Genomic DNA, 26,367 nt, shown 5'->3' with positions numbered 1-26,367 from the left:
ATCTCTCCCATTTCTTCTAGTGTTGCCATTGGACAATATGTTTACCCCAGTACATGAGAAACCATTTAATATGAGATGAAATAAGAGTTTTACATTTTCCTATGCCTTAAGCTGTATAAAGACACAGCTGATTGATTGTAATGTTATTATTTAGAAATGTCCAGTGCTTATATGCAAATTGCGTTTCACACAACAAAACATAATGATGAAATTTAGAAACAGAAGTCAATAAATAAACGTAAACACAGACTGAATACATATTATAAATAAGATTTATTATATAACATTATATTGTTGAAGACCAAGCCATAAATAATTTTTCTCCTTAGCACCAAATAAAAAAATTGTCAATTATAAAGATGGCACATCACACCAGGCGACCTATGTATTTACACCTTGGGTAGCGCTTCTGTAGGCTCTCCCATTGTACAAACATGTCATCTGCTACATAATACAGCAGTCTGGCTGACATGGACAGCGTCTCTACGCGACATATACTTTCTACATAAATAATCTGTGTCCTCCCAAGAGTGAAAATCTGAAGAAAAAACATCAAATTTACATTTAAAATGGCAGCAGGGGTGAATGAAACTAAAACGTTTTTCATGAAACATACGTTTTTGTAATAAATACTGTTTACTTGATGAAAAGTTAATGTATTTCTACAAAAATAAAAAAAAAAGTCATACTGTATGTTGTTAAGGTAAGTCTATTATGTAACATAAAACAATCTTAGTGAGTATGTTGAACATATTCTAATGTACTTGCATTTACTTCTTTTACTTTCTTAAGGTCAGTTCATAACTTCTGACTCAGAACAGGGAGATGAACTTATCATAAGAAAATGAAATAACATATCTACTGAAATGGATGTGGGCTGGCTTTTATGAAGTTTGAATTCTGAACTCTTGGTTATTGCATCCAAAATTTCAAATGAATCTGTATACGAATACAAACAAAAAATGTCTGGTGTTACCTTTAGCACAAAGCCAGCAATACAGATAGGTATACACGTCCCTGGACCATTACAAAGAATCTGAAATTAAACACTTTTGTTTAGATTAATTTTGTAGTGGTGTGATAATGAAAATCTATTTTAGTTCCATGAATAACGGTGGACTCAACAAAACGAATACCAGATAACATCATCGAGGACTGGTGACATTCTGTTGGTGTTTGGAATCAGATAAAAAGAAAAAAATCTGCTGACAACAATGGGAAACGGAAGTAATGAGAATCTATTTGTCCTGGCTGAACCTGTCTGTTCTGTATATACTGAAATCAATTATTTCCTGATATTTTAATGCATATATATGAGAGAACGTTATGTTACATGGTATATTGCCAGGTGCAATATATAAAGAATACATGGTCATTGATTTAAAATATAAACTCTATTTTTGCGAGAGTAAAACAAAGTAAAAGACATGAGCCACTTTTGTCGTCTTTCTGTCCTAAGCAAAAATGCAGCTTATATCTTAAGACACTTACAATGTATTCTATTTATCCTGCAATGTTGATTGACATTTCAGACTATCAAAACATCAGCAGTTTTCTGTTCAATCTTTGTTTACCTGACATTAACATTATGCTGCAAAATAATTGCTCTGTGTGGAAATATAATTCAAAACATCAAAATATGTGAAATTAAGTCAATAAGAACAAATCAAGGACAAGTCGTAAATTATCAAAATCCATGAAAATAACACCAAAATGAGTACCAGGTAAGTAAATGTGTATTCAAAATATTCATTTGAGTTATACATGTTGTCATATGGCAATCCTTTGGAAGGAAATCTATTTTTTTGAAAAGCTGTAAAAAATACATCTTTGATTTAAAATTGATTAAAATAAAACACAAAAGTTTTTAATTTACCTTTCAAAAATCTGATTTAATGATGTATCATGTCTATTGAAGGTTTGACAACATTCAGGTAAGTTCATAAGGAAAGAAATACAGTTGTCGAAAAGTTGGCATAGTAGACTAAATCACTTGAAACTTGATAAAGTTTTGCCCATTAAGGTTTTCTTTCTAGGGTACACTATTCAAACTCATTGATGGTAACACAAACTGCCAATGCAAAATGTTCAAAGAATAGTGAAAAAATTCAAGATCCTGAGCCCAGGACCTGTTTAAAGATTCTGTGAGCATCTCTTCTGACAAATCCATTTTGATTTCCTATAGATTGAATGTAAAGAATTAACCTTAAAAAATGCCATGACTATGACTGATGTATGTATATACCTTGGGAGGATGTGCCAATGAGCACTATTTGAATGCTTGCATGACAGGATGATTGTTTTGGTGGAAGATCAATTACAGGGGAAGGATTGCACATGGTGTTAAGACACCCAATGAAATTTCATGGACACCCCTTATGTAGATAAAGTTCCTCTGGTACAGCAAAATTTACTGGCATTACAGCCGGACCACGGCTGGCTGCGTGTAGGGAAGAGCTTACCATGATTATCTTGCAGCAAACAATATCCTCACCCTGAACTACTTATCATAAGATCAGGTATACTTACAATGTTTGGTCGGAGTCTAAACACCAGTGGAAAGGACACCAGTGTAGCCCTTAATGTAGAAAGAACAGTTGTTACCCAGGACTGCTTCACTTCACGACTACGTGGAATCTTGTGGATTTCATACTGAAATAAATTTTAAATACTGTTTTATTTATTGAAATCCCAGACTTTTGAATGACAAGGAGCTCTAAATGAAAATTTTTTTTTCACTTCGTCACCTTCTGACAACTCTCTTCAAACTACATCAATTCCTTTTCAATTTTGGCACAGATTTCATTTTTATTATGACAGAAATGAATAACATGGTGACTTTCATAATGTTATGGTGATGCACTAACAGTTAGTAGGCCATTTGTAATACATGTACATCTACAAAAACAGCAGATTGACAAGTATCAGTAAGTTGTCAGGAGTTAGTTATAGTTATCAACTAATCAGGAGAGAGTATAAAAAAAAGGGGCAGAAGATCCAAGAATGAAAGGATGATGTCAAACATTAGTGTACCTATAAAGATATCAGCACATTATTCAACAACCTATTCCCAGGAGTTGAACCAGCCTCAAAATTTTTGTGCCGAAAAATTTGCCAAACTTTATTCCCAGGAGTTAAACCAGCCTCAAAATTCTTGTGCTGAAAATTTTGCTAAACTCGATATTTTTTCGTCAAATGATAAATTTAGGAGCCAAGTAAAACTGGGTTAAAAACCATATTCAAATGACAGAGGCAATTGTTTAAATTAGACGAAATGTTTATACGATCTGTAATAAAGAAATTGCCTTCAGCTTCAGTATTCTTATTTTAATAAGGTCTTAAACATAATAGGAAATTTAAGAAAAAAAACATACCTGGTAGTGTTTTCATGTACATGTAATTCATATTTTGTGAAAAAAATCCTGAGTTGAAAATTTTGTAATAAAATAAGTTGAGTCCTGACCTGAGAATATATTTTATAGGGAATAAGAAAAGCAACTGCATTAAAGAAAAAATATCATAATACGAAGTATTGAGACCAACTTGGAAATTGCCAAGTTGGTCTCAATACTTTTTGAAAAGAATATATTTGGTACGTGATAATTGCACAGACTGAGATAGAGATCATGGTATTTCTGTTTCTTATGGAGATATGAAAAAGAGGTCCATGGGCCTTAGCGGTCATCTGACTACAATAACTTTCAACAGGGAGAAGGGTAATTTTTTCTACTTTGTATTTAATCTTATTAAGAAGCTGTTTTCCATGATGCAGATGGTAGTTTTGGTGAGAAATAGGTAACTGTAACAAGTGTTATCTAATTTTTGACAGTAAAGTTGGAGCTCAATCCAGGATCAAGATGAATATGGATCAAGGTGATTTCTTTTCACAAACTTTATTGGGCTTCATCCAAGGAACATATCATCCAAATAGCATGCCTTTTAGTACAGGAGAAGAAGTCATTTAAAGATTTGAACAAATCTGACTCCTGTACCATGAATATATGTCTAGATCATTTTGTTTTACAACTTTTGTTGGGCTGCATCCTAGGTACACATCAGCCAAATATTATGCATCTAGGCATTTTAGTTCACGAAAATAAGACATTTATATGTTTAAACAAGTTTGACCCCTGTGATCTTAAATATAAGTCAAGGCCATTTCTTTTTGCAAATTCCAAGTCATAAAGTCATGAAGTTCCCCTTCTTTTACCATTGTCTACCTGATAATCTTATCTACCTGTGCCTCTATGATGTAGTCAGTGTTTAGCACTGACAATTCTGACCAGAGCCGTTTGGTTCGCTAGTGAGCAGTGAAGCTCATTTTCTTACCAAAAATAATTCTAATAAATAAAGGTGATGAATCACAAAAGTTACAGAAGTCAATCAGAAAAGTATTTAGTATTTTGATGTCATCAAGTTAAAGATGATTTTCTTGATGTTTCAAACAGAAAGTGACTTACAATTTAGGATAGTATATCAGTTGTAAATAAACATGCATTTTCTTATACAAAAAATGAAAGTGTTAGTACAACTAATTTGAAAAAATTATACAGCTTTATAATGTTTTATAACAACAGCAAGTCTAGTTAACTTGAATTTCTTTGCTACAGCATTAAAAAGAGATAAAGGCAAATTCTTATCTCTCTGTATTATACATCTTCGATATATGTAGCACATTAAGCATAACCTTTATAAGTCAGTGTCAAAGGGCAATAGCATGTAGGAAGTTAAAAAGCTTGCAAATAAAACACAGGATAGAAGCTGATTACCATAGGTCTGATTTACAGTGTTAAACTTGTGTATGTGACATCAGAGATGTGAGCTACCCATATTGAGGTGTTCGATGCTGTGTCAAATGAGTACATTTCAAATAAATCATGACATTTAATACATAACAATTAATTTTCATGAGATGATTACAGTCATGACCTTTTTGACAAAGACCTGTATAAACAAAAGGATTGCTACGTTTAATGAAAAACACATGAACATCAGTGCCAATCCGATCCAGTATTATCATCAAAGACTGAAGTCTGTTGCAAGGTAATGTTTTATGTAACAAATTGAAATGTGTTGATATAATGAAATGTATGATAACAAATTTGAAATGAATAAAAAGTCTGACTTCTAATGCATAAGTTGTCTTGATTACGATTTCAATCAATATTCGGCAATTTTTCCGTTGACTACCTAATTTTAGTTGGTGGTCTAGAGAATAAAGTGCATGCACATTGTATCAGATTTTAACATTTACAGATTAAATGAAATTTAGTCCACGACATGTGGATCTAGTGGTTCACGTCATCTGGTGGTCAGTAATATTTGTAGTCCACAATAGATTGTCTTATAAATGTCAGTGTCCTCATAATGCACTGATCTGTCATGGACTGCATTATACCATGGACAGTTGTTAATCCCTACAGTTCCGATCACATGTGTTGCTATATATGAATTCAATAAATTGTTTTAATTAATTAACTATTGTGGGCAAATATAGTATCTATGTACAACTGGTAGAAACACCCACATGATGGAGGTGCTAAGATAATCAACAATATACCTGGCTGGGTATATACAGCCAGGGTAATTAATGTTACTGACACCTGGACAGGTACACATGTATTAGGTTTTCATAACTTAACAGGTCATTTTTGTAGAATTTCTTGGTGAGCTCAGAGCATCATTTCCCAAATTTCAATCAGTCCAGTAAAAATGAAATATAGTAAGTGCTCAAATTTTGAGTGAGTTCCACAAGAAAAGCATCAGCCCAGGAGTCAAATATTTGAGTCCCAATAATAACTGCTTCAGATTATAGTGATATGTAAAATATTGTGTCTGTAACAGTGATTCCTTCATACTAATTTATATTTTGAAGCTATTTCATTTAAATTTGTGTAAAAGTACCTCTTCAATATTTTTTTTAATAACAAGATTTATACAGATAGATTCTTTCAGAACAATTACATATACATAATACAAAGTCAGTGTGCCCTGAGCAATTTAACAATTTCATGAAAGGTAATGATAATTACCTCCACTTTACATATCTCAAAAAATTATTGAAATGGGGTCTTGATCTGATGCTTTCTATACTATACTATATTCTGATATGTACCACAGGGACTTGGCACAACATTTCTAGCCCACAGTCTATTTGATATGTATTATAGACTACCGGCTCATTTTCAATAAGTTTTTGGAAATAATCAGAGATCTTTTTTGTCACTAAAAAAAAAAAAAAAAACAACTCAATATTTTATCTCCAGGTTAATTTTTTAATTGCAAAATGTGATACCATCAATTGTCACTATATGGAGTGTGGGTTGGGAATTTGTGCCAAGTCTTTGTGACATGCACCATAAGATATGTCAGAACTTGCAATAAGAATGTGAAGTACAGAGACGACAACAGTTTAGGATTTTAATCAGACTGATGGTACAATTGACAAACTGGTTGTACTGGTTAGAGTATTTGGACCGATGCTTTATAAGCAGTAGCAGAAAAAAATAAGCCCAGCAATAAGATTAACAAATACGATTAGACTGTCTTGTAATAAGCCCATGATATTAACTTAAATACAATGTGTTAGGCTTACTACAAAATAAATAAAGTAAATATTCAAAGAACATGCAATAATTACTTATAAAATCATAGAATTTCATAATTGGAATTATTTTGTTAATTACAAAACAGCACTGCATTTCTATTTACAATTTACTTACATTTTTTGAATTGCCCTGACCTCTTTTTACTTCAAAGTCATGTACTTTTTCTTCACTCATGGTGTCTGTGTTGGCTATGACATAATACCGTGGTGTATAATGCTCACCTAAACCACTCATCAACGTAAGAATCTCAGTAGTGTGACCTCCTGGAACACAAATAATGACACGAAACATTTGAAACTTGTGAACAGAATAACACTTATGTATGATCATGAAATCATTAACAATGACATCACACAACTGTAGACCATTGGCACAACTGCTAATTGTCAAGGCAGGCATTTACAAAGCATAATAAACAGGATCCTTCAGAGATTTAGCATCCCCAATTATTTGGTTTTTGTTTCTTTTTTAATCCAGTTTTTCCCTTGTTTTCTTTTCTTTTGCAGTTTCCTCTGTTTTTGCTCTTAACTATACAATGCATAAAATCTGAAATTCCATTTGATAATTATCTTTCATTGCTAAATCCAAGATGGCTGCCTATCTGGCCATTTCGTTTTTCTAATCAGTCCCAAAATCAAACAGGCACAACTAGGGAACAAGGGAACAAACCAAATTTCAGAAAAACATATGTCCTTCTCAAGAAATAGTGATAACAAACTTTTATAGTCAAAATTCAAGCAGGCCATCTGTCAGTCATTTTGTTTTTCTGTCAAGCCACACCTTTTTACAACAGACAGTTTCCTCCAATGGACACTTCTAGGTCCTTCCTATGTATTTCACTTTGCATTGCCTCTTCAATGGACACCTCTTCAATGAGGACAACAGACATAGTTTTGCAATCCAAGATATAACAGGTCTCTCTGAATAGCAAACACCCGCAATTGGCAAATGTGTTTATTCAGTCAAAGTTATCTGTATGTATTGAAATATTCCTTGTAGCTTTTGCTACAAAGAAAATCTTAAGGATTGATATAACCTTTCTGACAGTACATATACTTGCATGTTACCTAACAAGACAATTTCAATGTTGGCCAATTTGCAGATATCTGCAAAACATTTTTCACTACATTTAGGATTAAAAGAAATTCTCAGAAAAACATCTTTGCATGTAATGATTTTTACTTCAATAATCTAGAATAATTGAGACCCAAATACCTGCATTTTTTCAGTTGTTTATTCATTACAGATGAACCAAATGTGTCTAATGAATCCATCAATCTAATTGGTTTTTTTAATCTTTATTTCCATCCTTCACATTTGTGGTATCAATGTACCAAGACTAGATAACTCTAAACACACTTGGAAAAAAATTAGTTAGAATCTTAGAATACAGGATTCATTTCCTGATCAGTCACAAAATAAAAAATGACTTCAGGGATAAACTTGAGATTGATCCATCCAGTACTGTTTAAGAAATAACAATAATAAGAATTGTTTACAGGCAGATGTCGGACAATCAATGCAATTTTAATAGCACCCTTCCCAACACTACATCAAATGAAATAATGAGCATCACAGGTTCTCAATATCAGATTTATTGTCTGACAATGTGTGACAATGGATGTGATTTTAATAGCCTTCCCCCCACTCACACTACATCAGATGAAATAATGAGCATATGAGCATCTCAAATTTCCAACATCAGATTTATAGATTTATAGTCTGAAGCTTTAAAACTATCTATTCATGATATATTTTTATCTCTGTATTGGTTGTAACAAAAGGTAAATCACGGACATCTTTTTGGACTACAGCAGACATTGCTTGAATCAGAATAATATATTGTACACCATCTTTGAATCTGTTAGCTCCACTTAAACCATCTACAATCAACATCATTTCAACCATCCAATCATCTGTATGTCACCCTAGTTAAACAATAGTTGCTTCCTTGTACATGGTAATGAAGAACATCTCATTAGTTAAATAGGTAGAGGTAAGTATAGTTTATCCTGGGATCACAGCAGACTGACCTGATATGGAACAAGAGTACCGCAAAACAGAACAAAATATGCCTGTGAATAGCCAAAACAGCAAAGGGGCATAACTCTTATTCAAATTGTCTAATCAAAACCCCGTTCAGGAAAACACAATTTCATATCATGGTGATTAAGCCTACCAAGTTTCATAAAGATCGACTGAAAAATGTTGAAGGAGATCTCCGGACAAGATTTCTATAGTGAAATAAACAAAGGGGCATAACTCTTGTTCAAATCACCAAATCAAAACCCCGTTCAGGAAAACACAACTTCATATCATGGTGATTTAGCCTACCAAGTTTCATAAAGATTGGCTGAAAAATGAAGGAGGAGATCTCCGGACAAATAAAAGTTTATGACGGACACCGGACAGCGCCATACCATAATACGTCAGTCTTTCGACGGGCGTATAAAAATTATCTCGGTCACATTGGCACCTGAGTAGGGGGAGATACTGGATAGTTTGCTTTAATAAGGCCAAGCATTACTACCTCATATTACCTCCAAAATCTTGAGGACAAGTGCGATCTTCCCTGTAGAGGATGTGGGTTGGTGGAGGGAGGGGAAATAGAGAGGAGTATTTCACACTGAAAGAGGCCACTTTCTACTGACTCTACTTGGGGCTCATGATCAATTAAACTATAATGTAGTAATGTAATAAGTTGCATTTCACACTGACTATATCTGGATACAGTTTGGTAATTGCTCTCTACCTTTTGAATGTTTGTATTCCCTTCCTAATTCTGTTTTTTTTGGCTAAACACATATATAATCCATAGAATTCACTATTTCCTAATTAAAACTGTGATTTCATATCTTAAGCAGTTTCATTGTTGCCATTTTGATTGAATTTTTGCATATCAGAAGCATGTCATTCTGCTTTTGATGGAATTGGGACTGACAGAAAGTCTGTGTTATAATGAACTTTAATGTAACACTACCAACAGATATTTGTTGAGGCAGTGATTTCCAGACTTACGATTGTCTACTATTGAGCATATACACATGTACCGGTACTATTGTTTCAGTACTCTTCTCACCATAAATACCTGTTGATTTTTGTAACAAGTTAAATACAATCGGACACCATATAATCATACACAGAGATTGCGTTTTTGTGCTATCTGACTCATTACCAGTCCATTTCCTATTTGTAATTCCTCTTTCCTTTAATTTTTAAAGGATGCCATGGGTACAAAGTTAAATGTGGAAAATTTAAGAGTACATATCACCTTACTCGCCTCTACTAATGGAAATATCTTTTTAGTTGAGTGGCAGAGTGTCAGACTAGAGATCTAGACCAATGGGTTGCTAGTTTAAACCCTGACTGAGCAGGGTGTTTTTCATTACACTTTCCTATTTCAAATTTGGTGTCATTAACCACTCTATGGGTAGAAGCTATAGGAATCAGAGCTACGGAACCTGGGTTGTTGTTGTCTCCAGGTCAAAGACTTTATGAAGGAGGGAGAAGTTGAGAGTGTATATTACCCTATAAGTACTAGCCTCGACTAGTGGGAATTTTCATTTAGTTGAGCAGTAGAGTGTCCAGCTAGAAACTGAAGGGTTGCCAGCTTGAACTTTCAACCTGCTGAGGCAAGGTATTTTTCATTATTCCTTCCTTTATTTAATTGATGTAATTCCAAAACCATTGGGTGCCTTCACAGATTGTCTACTCACAGATATAGGGCCTCAAGTTTTGTATGCTTAATTAACAATCTCTCCACTGGTGTCTGTACTGTTAAATATTAACAAAGGCCCTCAATGCCAACCAAATTCTTATAGTTCCATATCATTTCTCCTTGTAACTTACACCAAGCTATTCATTTCATAAACATGCATGGTGAAGTGTCTAGAATTTGATCTATAAGTTAACACGATGACCTATTGATCCCAGGATGCAAAAAGCTATTGTAAACTTCCGTTATGACTTCTAAGTAACTGCAAAATTGCAGATTATATTATTGTGATTCATATTTAAAGGCATGATTATTTAAATCCACCTGAATGTAAGTTTTATTCAATCTTGAAATCATCCTGTATACCATTAAATGATGGTTCTATATGATCTTTTTCAGTCACAAACACGTGATGGGCAGGTACTCGTGAAAAAAGTCAGTACCATCTCCTACTGGTGCTTGTTTTTCTGGGTTTTTTTTTCATCCTTTATTTTTTCTCCCACATATATAATCCAGAAAATACAGTTATTGCATGAATACTTCAAGTGTAGGAGATACAAGAGATTCAAATGAATCCTTGGAGATAAAGAACCTTATTAGCTGTGACTAGTGGGAACTTTCATAGAGACCAAACGGTCACTAGTTTGAACCCCAACGAGTGTAGACTAGTACTAGAGTGATTTTCATATTACCCTCTTATTACAAATGGCACATAACATCCCTAGTAAATTAAGCGTTTAATATATAGTTACTGTCTTGTTCTACCTATTTATCTTTTATAGTATTCTACCTGTCTTTTTTTATAGCGCTATTAGCTTCTTTAAAAATCTCACATTACATTGTACGAACCGTATTGTGATTTTCATTGTATAATGTCTCGTTAATAAATAATATCGTGCTACAGGCCTATTTTACCTGAATAAAAAATATCATACTATTATAATGTTTATCGATTTAGCTATATTTAAGAATAAATAACCGAACACCACGAACGACAGGACAAGGATGGATAACATTTTGTGACGATCATAAATATTTCCCGGAAATGACAGAAAAGTAGCGTAGTAAAGACGTACCAGAACCGACGATGGCCAATACTGAGGCTTCCCTTGAACATGAAAACAGAGGTTGTCTTTTCAAAGCGACGTATAATACGGAGACGATGAAAATTAAGATTGTTAAAACAATCCAGGACCATGTGTTGTCCATGTTTACAACTTGTTCAATGACGGTAGTCGTAATATCTTTATGCGTAGATGAAATAAAAATACTCATCTTATTATTTAGAATTATTAAGATAATCGTAGCTTGACATTTTTGATAACCAATGGAAAATATTTATCAAATCTAAAGTCGTAAATGAATGCCGAAAATTATTAAAACTAAATCACCAATCAAAGAAATAGACACAGTTTAAATTGTCCAATCAGATAACTCATAACAGAATTGTACGGGTAGTAGTTACTATGGGAATAACCAGTGCGACAACATGGCCGACATATCATGATTGCAAATAATCACAACTCTATGAGAACGGAATCTATCTAATTGCTAAAGATGACAGAAATTCTTTGTAGATGGCTCAATGATGAGCTGTCAATATCTCAGAGAGTCGGTGAGTTCAGCTTGAAATGTGACATTTGATTATGCAGATTGTAAATATTTTAATGTTTCATTTTCAGTTATCATTCTTCACTGCCTCTTTACTATAGCTTACTTCACAGAAACATTATCCTGCAGTGCACAATCTACCTATCTTAATTGAAGGCAGCCTGCAGTAATTCCAACAAGATGCCAATCTCATGTGAAAGTATGAAAGTGTAACAGGTTGGCTAAGCCATGTCCAAATAAAGACACGAAACCTGTTGAGAGTTCTGACCATAGTTTTCTGTCGACTAAAACAATATAACTACACTCTACATGAATATCAGACAAATATGACTAAAACATATTAGTATGGAACATCACTATCATTTAAATTAAATATAATACAATTGACTACAAATGAGTAACTTGATACAATATAATCATATCAAAATGAACTATGTCCAGGTAAATACAGACATATAGATTTATATAATAGATAATAGATACAGTACAAGTATGAAAGTATCTGCAGTTATGATAAAGACATTATGTATAAATAACCTTGGCTAAATTACCTGTGGTGGCACAAAGTTCGTCTACATTTTGATTTTGACTGTCATAAATGTAAAGTCTGCAAAGTTAAAAATGACATATAACTTTTAAGTATAAATGTAGACTGTAATTCTGATGAAAATATCAGAATAAAGTTTTAAATAAATGACATTCCAGCAAATCCAAATAGATTAATTTGAAATAGTGCAACATCATAAAGACATGAAAATACAGGTAAGTATAATCGTAATTACAATACCTAGGTTAAAGTGTCCATACCAATGATCAAATACAATAACAATTGGTGGGAGTGTGGCAGATATTAAAATAAATATAACCTTACTTTACTGGTTTGCAGGTATAAAGATTAATGTTACCAAAGCGTCCGATTAATCTGTCCGTCAGTCAAACAATGACCGAAACTTACAAAAACCGCAAAATCAAAAGAACCAATAAAATAAGACTGTGATGTAAGATAAAAGTTAACTGACCAATGACCACATGACACTATATAAAAAGACAATAATGAGACTAACTACTTAAGTATACAAGTGACTAATGGACAAGATATAGTATAGATGTAAACTAATAAACAAGATTTAACATTTACGGAGACAATACAATTCACATTATTTTAAAAGTCAATCCTGCCACAAAAGCATTACATGATTAAAATAGGGATCAATTCCACATGTCAGCTAGGGGACATATCACTGGGCTCATTGATTCAGAACTAATTAAAGAAAAACAAACTTTTACTTGAATGTAGATAATGAAGTATTGGTTTACATAGTAATATGTAAGTAATGACAAAACAAAATGTCAATGTATTCCACAGGGTTCAGACTATTTATTATCTATACGTGATTTGATTTTTTCTCACGGTCTAGAGTTTAAATTTTGAATGAACTCTTCTGTCATTTTACATAATGAAAACTCTTGGAAGATCTTGTAATGGTGGTCAGAAAACACTTTCAAACACTTTAATGCTTTTTTTACAAGCATTACCTGTTTTAGAAAGTATCGTTGCTCTGTAAAATGACTGCATTGCCTTACAAAAAAGGGTTGCACAGAAACAGTGTTTTTCATCTGTAATTGTTGTGGTCATTAACACTATTCATTTTGACATGATTTTGACTTTTTTCTGATCTCCATGAAGTGGTGGTTCAGACTATTTGCTTGTTTTCCAAAGCTAATATTTCAGAAACTGAGTTTTTGTAATACATTTAAAAGATTTCATGCTTCTGTTTTTAATTTTTTTGGTGTCAGGTAATTTATCTGCTCTAAGATAATCCACGTAAGTTTCAATCACAACATACACCACACATCACCAGTGAGTGGGTTGTTTAAAAGCCAATTAGTTTTCCCTCTGATGCACATCAGAAGGAAAACTAGTCAGCCAGTAAATAACCAGTTTACTGGCTGAAGTGACATTGGCTTTACTTTTGGTTTTGTTACTCTTAAGATAAATGACATGTGATGATGTGATCAGATGTTTCATGCCCATAAAAGAAAAAGCTATGTTGGACACTGACTGAAGTCTTCAGTATTGTACAGCATACCTTAGTTTGTGACTTCTAAATTCACTACTTTTCTAACATCTCTCTTGGTTTTTTTTTTTTCAGACCAAAAGTCATTTTCTCGAGAATTTTCTTCTGGATATCTGATAGGGGAGGTCTTACATAAGTACCAGCTACAAGATGATTTTGATCAATTTTCCCAAAACAAGTAAGTCATACAACACTTATATTATGTTTAGTTATGAAATAAATAAAATAGAAAAATTGTTTACCTGCTACATGTTTCAAAGAACCATGCAGACAAAAAAAGTATAGTTTTCATGTTAAACTTCGGTTTTGTTGAAATATACAAGTGCATATAGAATAAACCTTAAAATGATTTATTTGAGTCAGCTGTATTATTTCTCAAACTGTTTCAAAGCAAAATGATGTATGTTTTATAATTTTCCATTGCATGACAGGACTGCAGATTCAAAGCTCAATAATTTCACTCGTATTGAGCCTACCCTTCATCTTCTGGCTATACCATTTGATACCAATGTTGCACGTGATGTGATGACAGAAAAACATGGGGTGGCTACAAGGCTCATGTATCAACTTTATATTGCTCTGAATAACAAAAAGAAGGCAAACCTCACAGGTGTTGCCATGGAAACCATGAGGCCAGCTGCTCCAGCTAAACTGAATGCTGTGGAAACTGGTATCTATGTTGAGGTGTGTACAGTTTTAGTGCTTGATGATCATACACCTCAAATGGTGAAAGATAGACTGGAACCAATATCACATGATGTTTTGGTTGTAGTCAAAAAAGTAATGTGGTAATAATGATATGCCTTGTAGATGAACTATTAAGGTCAAATAAAAATAAGAATGGAGACCTTTCATTACTTTTTCATTTACCATCATAACTGAAATATATTCAATAATTCAGACTTTAGGCTAGGGGCAGATGGGAGGCAATTTTTATTTCTTAAGTTTGGAATATTGATTGGTCTGAATATAGATGTGATAGAGATCATAATTTATTTCAATGTCTCCACTAGGATTCGAACCCGGGACCTCTGTGGTATTAGTCTGACACTTTTACTGCTAGTATTTACCAGGGTCACATAGATTTATGTAAAATGTAACATTTGTATAGATATGTATATAGATATAGATACAGATTCTCTAATTATATAAGTAAATGACCAGAAACGAGTAATCTTTAAAGTGACACTGCTTGAATGACAATAGATGTATATGTCATAAAGGATGTTATTTCTATTTTCAGCGATTAAAACATGCCACCCCAAGACAAACAGATTTAAATTTGGAAGCCCTTGTTGACAGATTTCATGAAAAACAAATTGAGATGGAAAAAACAGCATTTAAAGACAGATTTTTGGAACAAGAGCGTATCAAAGGACAACAACAGAGTCAAAGAGAGGCTTTACTTAATAGGTCTCGTTTGATGAGAGAAAAACAGAGTGAACTTGTTGCTAAAATTCAGTAAGTGTTTTCATTCAGATATCTTTAGGACTGGACTGGTGTCAAGTTCTTTAACTGTGAATTAAATATTGATGAATTAATGAAGACATTTATGATTTTATATGAATAAAAAAGATGTTGAAAATCAGATATACTGTTCTATCAGATGCACTTGTACCAGATTGTATTTTTATAGACTACTAATTCAATCAAGTAAACAATGAAATAATGATTCCATCTGCTAGATATTCATTGAGTACTCACAATTTTAAGTCCATGATATGAATATAAGTATTCACATGAAAATATCTATGAAATCATGCATAAATCAGTTCTGCTATCCAAAGTTTCTTTTATTTTATATATTGATTTGCATGTATGCCCATCAAATTTTCTTTGACCATAAAACATCATTTGAAGATAGCTATCTGTCTTTGTAGAGCAGCAACAGTGCATATACCCAAACCTCCACCAGGCAAAACAGCTAAGGCCATTCAGAAAAAAAGGGACATGAGGAAGAAAAAAGAAGCTAATGTAAGTACGCTGAATGGCAGTGAATTGCTTTTTAATGCACTACTTTTATTTTTTAAGAAAATTCTTTTCAATTTTTGTGTATTTGTTTGAAATACAATAGAAAATGATATAATATATATATAGATTATAATATAAATGTAACAGAGTGTCAAATATCAGGCCTCCTTTGGCTATTTTGTCCAAAGATATGACAATTGATATTTTGACAACAAGACTTTTTATGATTTTACCAATGTCACTGAAAACCAGAAGCAAGCAGTGACTGATCTAATAATTTTCAACATCTCTGATAACATCGTTTCATTAAAAAATTTTGAGTTGAAATTTGCTTCAATTTACATTGAATATTGCAATTTGAGTTTTCTTTTATTTTGTAAACAGGAAACACAGCAGTCAATATTTCATTTTGAGGATAAAATGAAGATGATTTTGCCACCATCAAAGGAGGATGAGTAAGTTTTTGAAATATCTTTACTTTGTGAACAAACTATCATCAAACTGCTTAGGGCAATTTCGAAATAGTATTTTGGAAAAGATCATTAAGTATTTTCGGAAAGAGAGAAGCTGCATAAAATCGAAAAAAAATTGTAATGCATTTCTTCAAAATATGCACCATACCTAGTGTAATGTATGGTAAAATTACTAGATGATATAACATAAGATGTATTAAAAGGCACTATATTTAAGATTACACACACCACCTTTTGTAGAGATTCTATAGACCTGGAGTACATCATGGTGAGAGATGAGGAGAAACCTATGGCTGAATCAATAGACCTCATCAAACCAGCTTCAAATGATGAATACATTGGCAAGATTCGTAAGCGACTTCAAGAGGACCAAGCAGCCAGAAATGAGCGTGAAAAACGACGGAGGAAAGTCCTTGTTGACCAGCTAATGGCACATGATTCCCAAGAGGTGCGATATAGTCAAACATGTTAGATATCTTTTGTAATTTCAATGTTTTATGAAAAATGTAACATTGAAATATCTGTCTTATGATAGCTTCACTTGTGTCTATAAACAGGAGTCAAATCTTGAGTCTTTTGTTTATAACTGACTCTTAGTATCTTTATTTACATTAGATTTACTAACAGTTCTTGTTGATGTCTTCAGGAGGCACGCCGAGAAGAGATGCTGGTAAACCGTTTGATGAGACAGTCTCAACAGGAAAGGAGGATTGCTGTACAACTTCTGCAGACACGTCATGAGAAGGAAGTCATTCGTAAAAACAGGATTCTCCGTGAGAAACAGTATGAGGAGCGGCGTCTGAAGGACTTCGAAGATGCACTCAACAGAGAAGCTGTAAATTGATAGTTCATTGTTGTTCTCTAATTTTATTGGTGATATTTTCCTTTCATTTTCTTTGATTAAAACAAAGTAAAGATATCCATGTATCAGTAAGATCAAAATGGTTAAAGTTGCTATACTTCTTTGGTATAAGCCTCAAGTTAAAGAGCAAATAATGATCAGGTGAAAAAAGAGATGTCATAAATATGTCATATAACAAAAAGATACGGTACGAGTCAAGACTGAGTCAATTGATATATGAATACTGGACATTTTGAAAATGTCATCTTGAGAGAAATTGTTGGAAATGCTATCATGCTTTCTTCCAATTTGTTCGCAGGATCTGGCTAGACTTGCTCGTGAAGAATATGAAGAGCAAACTCGTAAAGATCAGCAAAAACATGACCAGATTGCTGCAGAACGTGCTGAGAACAAATACAGGAAGCATTATGACATGTGTATGGATGTTGTTAACGAGTTGGTAAACTTCACCTGTAAAGTTGGTGAATACAGAGAGCTCACTGATAAGTAAGTAGGCTGACAAGTTTTTATTATTTCCTCCTCACAGATTCTAATGATAATGAGATTCCAGTACATTTCTCTTTTATTTTCTCCTATCCATAACACATCTCTGACATTTATACTACTGGTATAGTGATATTTTTCTGGGAAATGTCAAACAACACTCTTTGAATATAAGATGATATAAGCCTTTTAAGACAAGAAAGTTACTTATTTCTATGACTGGCATGAGACATCACCTTTATCTACAAATAATTTATGACCTGCTGGTGTTATTGCTAGGTTACTACCTGCGAAGCTGATGCGAGAATGGAAATCCCTGTTTGTGGCAGGCAAACCTCTATTTGAGCAGGCTGCACCTGTTGAGTCGACAGAACCAACCCCAGAACAGATCCTGGAGGAGGAGCGACAACAGTTGTTAGATGAGGGTGATTTCATGGAGTATAAGGTAATTTTTGTGCATTGTAAACTGTTGCTGTTCTCCCCTGAAAACTGATGCTATATTGATAAATTTGTAGTATTTTATCTGGAGAAATGAAAGATTCTGATTATCCTGTACTAAAGGATTCTTTTTTAGTGTATTAGATATTTCTCAGGCCATAAACAAAATATACTGATAGGTATGTAGCAACAAAATAACAACCAGAAGTCACATTAGAAAGCAGATTGTGATAACAGGAACATTTTACTGTTCATCTACAAACAGCTGAATTACTATTTTATCTGATGATAAAGATTTTGTACTCTTTAACACTGTTGACTTTTTCTCACTAGAACATGACCGGAGAGTGGCAGCCCCCTGAAGGATGTGAAGTGACCAAGCCCCCACGGGACAACCCTATCATGGGCCACATTATACAGAGGCTCTTCAACATGGTCCATCCTCCAAGTGTGAGTCTGTAACTTCATTGTAGTAAAAACTATTTTGATAACAGTTTAGAATATCAATCCATCAGCCACATCAATCATAAACATTTTTCATATTGAAAAGTGTTGAAAGAGACTTATTACTGTTGTTATTTAAACTTTTACTCTGTTTAAATTCTGTACACTAAAAATTATATCCCTGAAATTATCAGATCAAAAATGATGTTTGGATTATTGCAGCCTCCTCCACCACCTCCAGAGTTCCCTCCCTTCCCAATACGTGCTTGCATACTTGGAAAAGTCTTTAGTGGAAAGTCTACAGCTGTGAAAAAACTAGCTGAAGGTAATCAACAATTACAATTGATATCTTTATACAGGAGAAAAAAATGTTTATTAGTTGCTTTTTGTTGGTTGCCAGTTTCACAAAAGTGAAACCTTCATATTACTATGAGAATGTTCTCATTTCATAAAAATTGGAAAAATGAATATTAATTCATTCATATATGCTATATACTAGGCAGTAATAAACTTTCTCTTTGTCCAATTGATATTTTCTGTGCATTTTGAAAAAAGATAGGTGGTGAATATGTAAGGAAGGAAGATAGCAGGTATTTAACATATGAAGTTTAAGGTTGCACAAACAAAATACATGTAGAAGAGATATGGCTTATATTATATATTATATTATTGGATCAACAGCCAGTACATTACATGAAGTTCATTCCTGTTAACCCACCTTGATTAAAATTTGTTGAAATGAAAGTGATAGAGGTCATTTTTCGTCAATTCACTCCAATGATATTTTTTTATTAAAAAATGCTCACTGGAGTCATTTCAAGTCTGATGTTTCATTGGTATATTTCACCATCTTTACATGTACATTCTCATGTAATCTGTTCGAATTTTTTTTTTACAGATTTCCAAAATTAAAGTTTTGATTCATAAGACTTAAAGAAATATAGCTACCAAAACTTTAGTTCTTTACATTATGCATTAATATGTTTGTATAGAACATCGCTTGATGGTGCTGTCATCTGATGAGTTAATCAACGAAGCAGTAGAAGCACACAAAGCTGGGGAAACTATGATGGTCGAGGTAGGTTCTTGTACAAAATGTTGTATTCTGAAACCTGTATTTCAGTATACTTTCTTGTCTGAGAAGAATTGTTTTGACAGAATTCTTATATTCTCTTCAGTTCACCATTATTACAATTTTCAATGATTTATTTTCAAATATCAATCATTTAAAACCTTACAAAGTTTCTTTATTTCAATCATGTAATAAATATTATGTACATATACAGAAATCTCTGTCACGGCTGGTAAGACAAATTTTGAAAATAATTAAATGTGAATTAACATATGGAAAAAAACTGTTCACTGAATTTGATTGTAGTACAAAAGCTCACCATACTAAATTTAGAAAGTGTATATATGTTTGTTAAGGTCTACTGATCAAATATTGTGCTGCTATCTACTTGCATGGAACTAGTTAACCTATTACAAACGTAGATGTTGGTGGGATTATTTTCACTGTGTCAGACCAAGTGATGTAACCATACTTGACTGTTATAGACTGGTATACCTACCTGTATGAAATGGTACCAGTATCTGCATCTTATAAATTGCATGGCATTTTTCGAAAAAAAATATAATGCACATCATATCCTTAACAATGATTGTAGATAAAAAGTAGAAGTGATTGCTTTCTGACATAGAAGCTTGCTAAAAGTTAGATAGCTTATTTTTTGCTGTGTATTCCATACTGATGTGTAGATGTATTTTGTATGTTTTGAAGAAGATATAGGTGTGGATAATTCCATTGATCTGGTATATATGATGAATTTTTGTCAGAGATACCGAAAATTTTTGTATCAAAATAATATTTGTCAAATCTTCACTACGGGATTGATCTGTAGTTATGGAATTGAACATCCTCACAGGAGATAGAGTTACATGATGTGATTTTCATTTAAAATGACATTTTAATAAAATTTTGTTTGGGTGATCTGTAGTCACGTCATTTACGTCCAGTTATCCTTTGTATCAACACTCTGTTTTGTAACTGTGGAGTTTGAACTGTTTGTTGTAGTGTAATTGTGTAGTATTAAAAATACATTCATACATGTCAATAACAAGTTGGTATGCTTTCTTGCATTTTTCTATTTGCACAAACTGTACCTGTGGTAACTAGGTCTGATATAACCATTCTTATTGTGTCGTAAAGTTTAAAAACAAATTGAAAAAAATGATGTCTATGCACTACATTGCCTGAATATCTTATTGACGTCTTTGTTTCCTTTACAATGTATTGATATCAATTATTTTCATGAGTAAATTGATAACTGATCATGGCTTGCATCTAAATTTGTTACAACAATTAAATGTAAATTTTATGTTCTGATTCAATTTTTTTTGAAATGTTTTAGCTATTTTGTTTAATTTCATCTCTAATCTATCTGTTTTAAATAGGAGTCTGAGTCAACAACAGTTGATGAGAGATCAGCTACAGACTTAGGAGACCAGCCATCAGGTAGATATACTAAACAACTTACGATCCCTTACACTATCTCCCGTTTTTTGTATTTTTCTGCCTTTTCCCCCGCTGTTTAGATTTATCATTGTTTGTTCATCACATATATATGCACATTGCGTAAAATAGATTTTTTTGTAATAGAAAGTGATTTTTTGTTTAAAAGGTTTGAATCATCCCAAACTTATACAATTCAATATAAATGTATAACATGATTATTTCAGAATGTTGAAGGCAATATTTTGAGTATTATGTAGGGAAATTCATACTGATTATTTGTATTGTTGTTGTAATTGCAATAGATTTTGAATGATTTTCTTATTTTGATTATTTCATTTTCTTCCTAACTTTTAACTGCTGTATGTTTACACCTCTACTTTGGTGACTAAATAAAATTTGTGAATTTTGATAGCAAATCAGAACTCATTTGTTCAAAGCTGATTAAAACCAAACTGGTTTATGATTGTTCAAATTGAATGTGAATTATACTGAAATGAAGATTTGAACATTTGGTCAGAAAAACGTAACTCACTAAGGAACTTTATCAAAAAATAAAAATCATTTGTTCACAGATGATGAAGCTTTGAACAATAAGGGTGTGGTTGTTAATTGATTCAGTGTCTGGCTAGTGGTACTAATTATTGGCATATATATTCATTTTACTATTAGTGCTAACATATTCCTCCTCAAATATTAGACTTTTATATTCCAAATAGAATTTTTTTTTTCAAAACATTGTTCCAAATAATAATGCCAAATTCTGATAAAGATACATACACTTGTATACAGTAAAATCAGTTATTGTCACTTCTGTTATTGCCTCTTATTGCTTAATATCATGTTTTCTCATAACACTTTTTTTTGGTGATGTAAACACTGTATGTATTCACAGGTTTCTTTATTGGCACAGTAGCCGTATACTTTTAAAACATTCAAACAAAAGGAATTTTGAATTGGTTTATTATTTTGTATGCTGGATAGATGTTTTGGTAAGCACAGAGAAAAGATATTTTGAATCCCAAAAGGAAAGGAAATGTTTTGTTGTCTAATTTTTTTGTCTGCTGGTAAGGTGTTTTGGTGAGCACAAAATTCTCTGCTGTTCAGAAAAAGAAAATATGCTTCAATGTTTTGAATTAAAGAAAAAATGAAAATAAAACCAGAAAAGCTTTACAATATTGTGCTAATGTGTAAATACCGCTGGACTGATCACTTATCCCTGTGGTGACACTGTTATATATTGTGACTGCACTAACACATGTGTACCCATTACCATGCTTTGTCCAGGAATTGAGATTTGTGTTCGAGCACCAACAGGGGAGGGAACTCTTGAGTACATAACCCACCACGCTGGAGGTATATGGGCACGATTTTATGTGTGGAAATCTCTCCTTCTTTCTGACTAGTACTAACTGTCTATATATACTCTCCCATATAGTATTACTTCTTTAATAGTATGTATATATCACTGCATGTTAGACCCAATCTTAGTTATTAGGTCTTGTATAATTAGAAATATGCATGTGTAGGATATTTTCACACAGTTAAAGCATACCATCAAAAAAATGATGTCCACAACATTCCACACCAGAAACAATATATCATATATTCAAGATCCTATTGGAGTGATCAAAACAGGAAATTTAAAACGTCCATATGCAGTAGTTGTATTACATATAAATACCGTAGTGATTACATGGTTTGTTTAGCTGTGGGTATATTCTATCTATTGGCTGTTAGTTAAGCTGTATATTGCATATTTCTAGTTATATGGTTTAATTTATGCTGGCTCAGTTAAACAACATTTTCTCCATACATATGTTCCCAAAATGCCTTTCTGATTAAAATTTTTTGCGTGACATCTGATGGCAGTATACCAGCTAGGTTTTAACATCTATGTGTTCTGTACCTGATAATCTGTCAAACTTGAGCCACCCAGACATGCATAGTGAAACCTACTTGTCTGATCACTGTGTAAAGTGACATCCTATATAACAAACTTCTTGCTGTAAATGTTGTCATCCTTCTAGTGAATATACAGATGTTCTGTATATCTGACTGATATCGTTTGTCAGGTGTGATATTAAACATGGTTAACATACCATTAAATATAGTATCAATAAATATGTTGTTGGATCTGAATCAGAACTCTAAATCTTAATAGGGAATTACATCAGGAAAATGGTGTTCAGTAATGGTTAGATAGTAAATAAAATTGAGACTGAACTGGCCCTGGTAACTGAGCTATGTATAGTCCTTCCCATCATATCCATTGTATGCTCTTCTCTCTGCTTGTCTGCAATCCAGCAGATTATTTTTTTCAGAATCAGCTGAAATAACTGATTTTTTTCAATGATCACAAAAGCATGATTTCATAGCTCATCTCCTTATCCATTAAAGCTTGGTATGAAAAAGTTAACTTCACGAAACATGTGAAGCAATATCTGTTGTGTTCCAACATGAATTGAACAAGTGACTTCCTCCAACCCCAATCCCCCCTCCCAAAAAAAACAAAAAGAAAAATGACGGATGATCATTTGTCGTTGTTTGTTTGGTCCCTTGAGCAAGTTATATTTCTTAAATCTATTATCATTTATAACTTCATCCCATGTTTAACCGCTGTCCTGTCTAGATATGACCTTTCATAATTTTCAAATTGAAGATCATATACTAGTAATGATTTTGATAAAACTGGAATTTCCCTCAAATTAAGCTATTCATTGGTTCATAAAGGTTGGTTGTGGTGCATGTCAGCTACTGATAGAACTGCATGATCTTTTTTATTACAGTATACCTATGGTGATGGTTTACATAGATGCTGTAATCTTTCTTATATCATGTAGAATTTAGAAATAAGGAAAACATACATACATTTTTTCTCTCTCTATATTGGTAGCCAGGCGACAGGTTTACTCAAACAGATAATAACAAACCATAGGCAGAAGGTAGATTGTGCTGATCAAGTAAAAACAGTCAAAATAGATCGATCTAAATATCATAGTTCTGTTGTAAGTCTCAGTCAGGATCCTGGCTTGTTTTATGGTTGACTCGAACCCATAATTCTTGAACTTTTACTTCAATTCTTTATAGCACTGTTTTTCAGTGAGCATTGTAAGGATCTTTCAGTATTAAACTCTGTTCTCCATGGTGCCCTGAACTGTGTATTACTCTTTGGATCTGATTGGTAACAAAGATGTCCAAAAGTCAGTGTTTTTGAGTTTTCAGGTTTAAAATTTAGCATACAAAGGGAAAGAAGAGATAAGAAAGGGTATTTGTATAGAAGATCATAACTATGATATTGAGTGACAAGATCCATCTGGGATCACTTCTTGTTCTTGACAAGTATTCAAAATTCTTTTACAAGGTTCAATATTAATAACTATCATTAAGGTAATCCTTTACTAACACAACATGAAGATTGTTTTAACTAGTACATTGTACTTTACTAAACTTATGTTATCATCATGTTTTAACTAGTACTTTACTAAACTTATGTTATCATCATGTTTTAACTAGTACTTTACTAAACTTATGTTATCATCATGTTTTAACTAGTACTTTACTAAACTTATGTTATCATCATGTTTTAACTAGTACTTTACTAAACTTATGTTATCATCATGTTTTAACTAGTACTTTACTAAACTTATGTTATCATCATGTTTTAACTAGTACTTTACTAAACTTATGTTATCATCATGTTTTAACTAGTACTTTACTAAACTTATGTTATCATCATGTTTTAACTAGTACTTTACTAAACTTATGTTATCATCACAGCACCAACTGACCTTGATGCATCTGCAGCAAGCTTGGGTGACAAACCAACAGAACCTCCATCAGAAGAACCAGTTGTTACAGAGGGTGATGCTGCTGCAGAACCAACTGAAACAGCACCAGGTGCGGAGCCATCTGCCTCTACCGAACAGGTTGATGCAACCAAGAAAGCCAAGAAGCCAAAAGAGAAGGCAGCCCCAAAACCAGTGGTGAGAAATAGTGTAGAAAGTCTATCCTCAGTTCTTCAATCTTGAAAAGATCCTCTAACTTTGTAAATGCAATTTTAAATCAATTTTATAATCTTTTGTGAGTTTTGATTCCTGTCATAGCACGTAGGTGACTTGCAATGTAAATAAGGGATATTTCATAGTGTGCCAATACTATTTACATACTGTGAAATTATTGATTTTTTTGAGAAATTAATTTTGTTGATTTTATTGAGCTATATTTATCCATGAATTCAAATGTCCACAAAATGGTATTTTTTTGAAAACCGTGAAATTGAGCCCCGTGAAAAGATTGATTTTAGAGTACATGTATATATCCTGGATCTTTGTATGTTTTACTAGTCAGCTGTACTTTGTATAACCTGTGCTCCCTCCAACCTGTTATTTCATATGTAACTAAATCAATTTTTTTTTTAAAAAAAAATTATGAAATAAAATTCTTAAATTGATTTTATTTGCTATTACAGCCAACAAATCGTTCCAAACTTGGAGCGAAGGCATTGAGGTATCTGAAGAGAGGTGCCCCAATAGATGATCAAATCATAGTGGATATTTTGGTTGACAAAATCAGGTAACAAGAATGACTACACATTTCCAGAAAAAATTATGTCATCTTTACAAAATCACAAATCAGAGGTCCTATTGTGAATATTAGCCTGTCACTGTTTTAGAATTCTCCTCTATGGTGAGCAAAATTACATGATAAACTAATACAAGAAATCATGTACCACACTTCCATCTGTAAATCGTTAAAAGTGAATTATAAAGGGAAAGTTTTTGTTCATCAGTTTTACACATTAGAGTTGTATCTAATTATGTCAAGGTATTAAATCTGTTTCCAAATACTACCATACATGTGAATAAATCTAGATAATAGTTCTTTTAACAAAACATGTTTTGTATTTTCTTGACTTGGATCTAAAGATTCATTCCCTGTTTAACACAAGATGAATTCTTTGTAGGAGTATAAATTCATCAACACTATGAAAATTTTGATGTGAAGAATCTAGTGTAATATTGTATGTCACTGTATGAATATTATAGATACAAAAAATGGTCTTTGTCTTTTTATTGATAATGTCAAAGAAAAGTTTGGAGAATGTTGTTTGATGGACATTAATTGGGAAATGATCCATTTAGTATATACATTTTATCATATAATGTAAAC

General features: G+C 32.7%; 2 protein-coding genes across 2 annotated transcripts in view; one reads left to right on the top strand and one right to left on the bottom strand.

The window, feature by feature from the left end:
• Positions 1-256: 256 nt before the first annotated feature.
• Positions 257-11,532, bottom strand: LOC132550990 (UDP-N-acetylglucosamine transferase subunit ALG14 homolog). Its single transcript, XM_060215093.1, has 5 exons — positions 11,400-11,532; positions 6,723-6,871; positions 2,530-2,652; positions 977-1,036; positions 257-538 (listed from the first exon to the last, which is right to left on the bottom strand). Exons 1-5 carry the CDS (start codon positions 11,530-11,532, stop codon positions 368-370), a joined length of 636 nt encoding a protein of 211 aa, XP_060071076.1. The 3' UTR covers positions 257-367.
• Positions 11,533-11,880: 348 nt separating this feature from the next.
• LOC132550984 (sperm flagellar protein 2-like) overlaps positions 11,881-26,367 on the top strand; it is a 29,421-nt gene continuing 14,934 nt past the window's right edge. Inside the window, exons 1-16 of the mRNA XM_060215085.1 lie at positions 11,881-11,938; positions 14,088-14,190; positions 14,444-14,696; positions 15,256-15,473; positions 15,893-15,986; positions 16,368-16,438; positions 16,697-16,904; positions 17,103-17,291; positions 17,617-17,804; positions 18,081-18,246; positions 18,573-18,689; positions 18,906-19,008; positions 19,676-19,761; positions 21,138-21,198; positions 24,976-25,181; positions 25,667-25,770. Of these exons, the coding sequence (XP_060071068.1) occupies positions 11,881-11,938; positions 14,088-14,190; positions 14,444-14,696; positions 15,256-15,473; positions 15,893-15,986; positions 16,368-16,438; positions 16,697-16,904; positions 17,103-17,291; positions 17,617-17,804; positions 18,081-18,246; positions 18,573-18,689; positions 18,906-19,008; positions 19,676-19,761; positions 21,138-21,198; positions 24,976-25,181; positions 25,667-25,770 (2,225 nt within the window). The remainder of the gene's footprint in view (positions 11,939-14,087; positions 14,191-14,443; positions 14,697-15,255; positions 15,474-15,892; positions 15,987-16,367; positions 16,439-16,696; positions 16,905-17,102; positions 17,292-17,616; positions 17,805-18,080; positions 18,247-18,572; positions 18,690-18,905; positions 19,009-19,675; positions 19,762-21,137; positions 21,199-24,975; positions 25,182-25,666; positions 25,771-26,367) is intronic.

Source organism: Ylistrum balloti, unplaced genomic scaffold, assembly GCF_031769215.1.
Source record: "Ylistrum balloti isolate Yb309-2 unplaced genomic scaffold, AGI_CSIRO_Ybal_v1 Utg370160, whole genome shotgun sequence".
In the NCBI taxonomy this organism is placed as follows: domain Eukaryota; kingdom Metazoa; phylum Mollusca; class Bivalvia; order Pectinida; family Pectinidae; genus Ylistrum; species Ylistrum balloti.
Note: the sequence above shows the minus strand (reverse complement) of the source record. Positions and strands in the feature narration are given on the sequence as shown.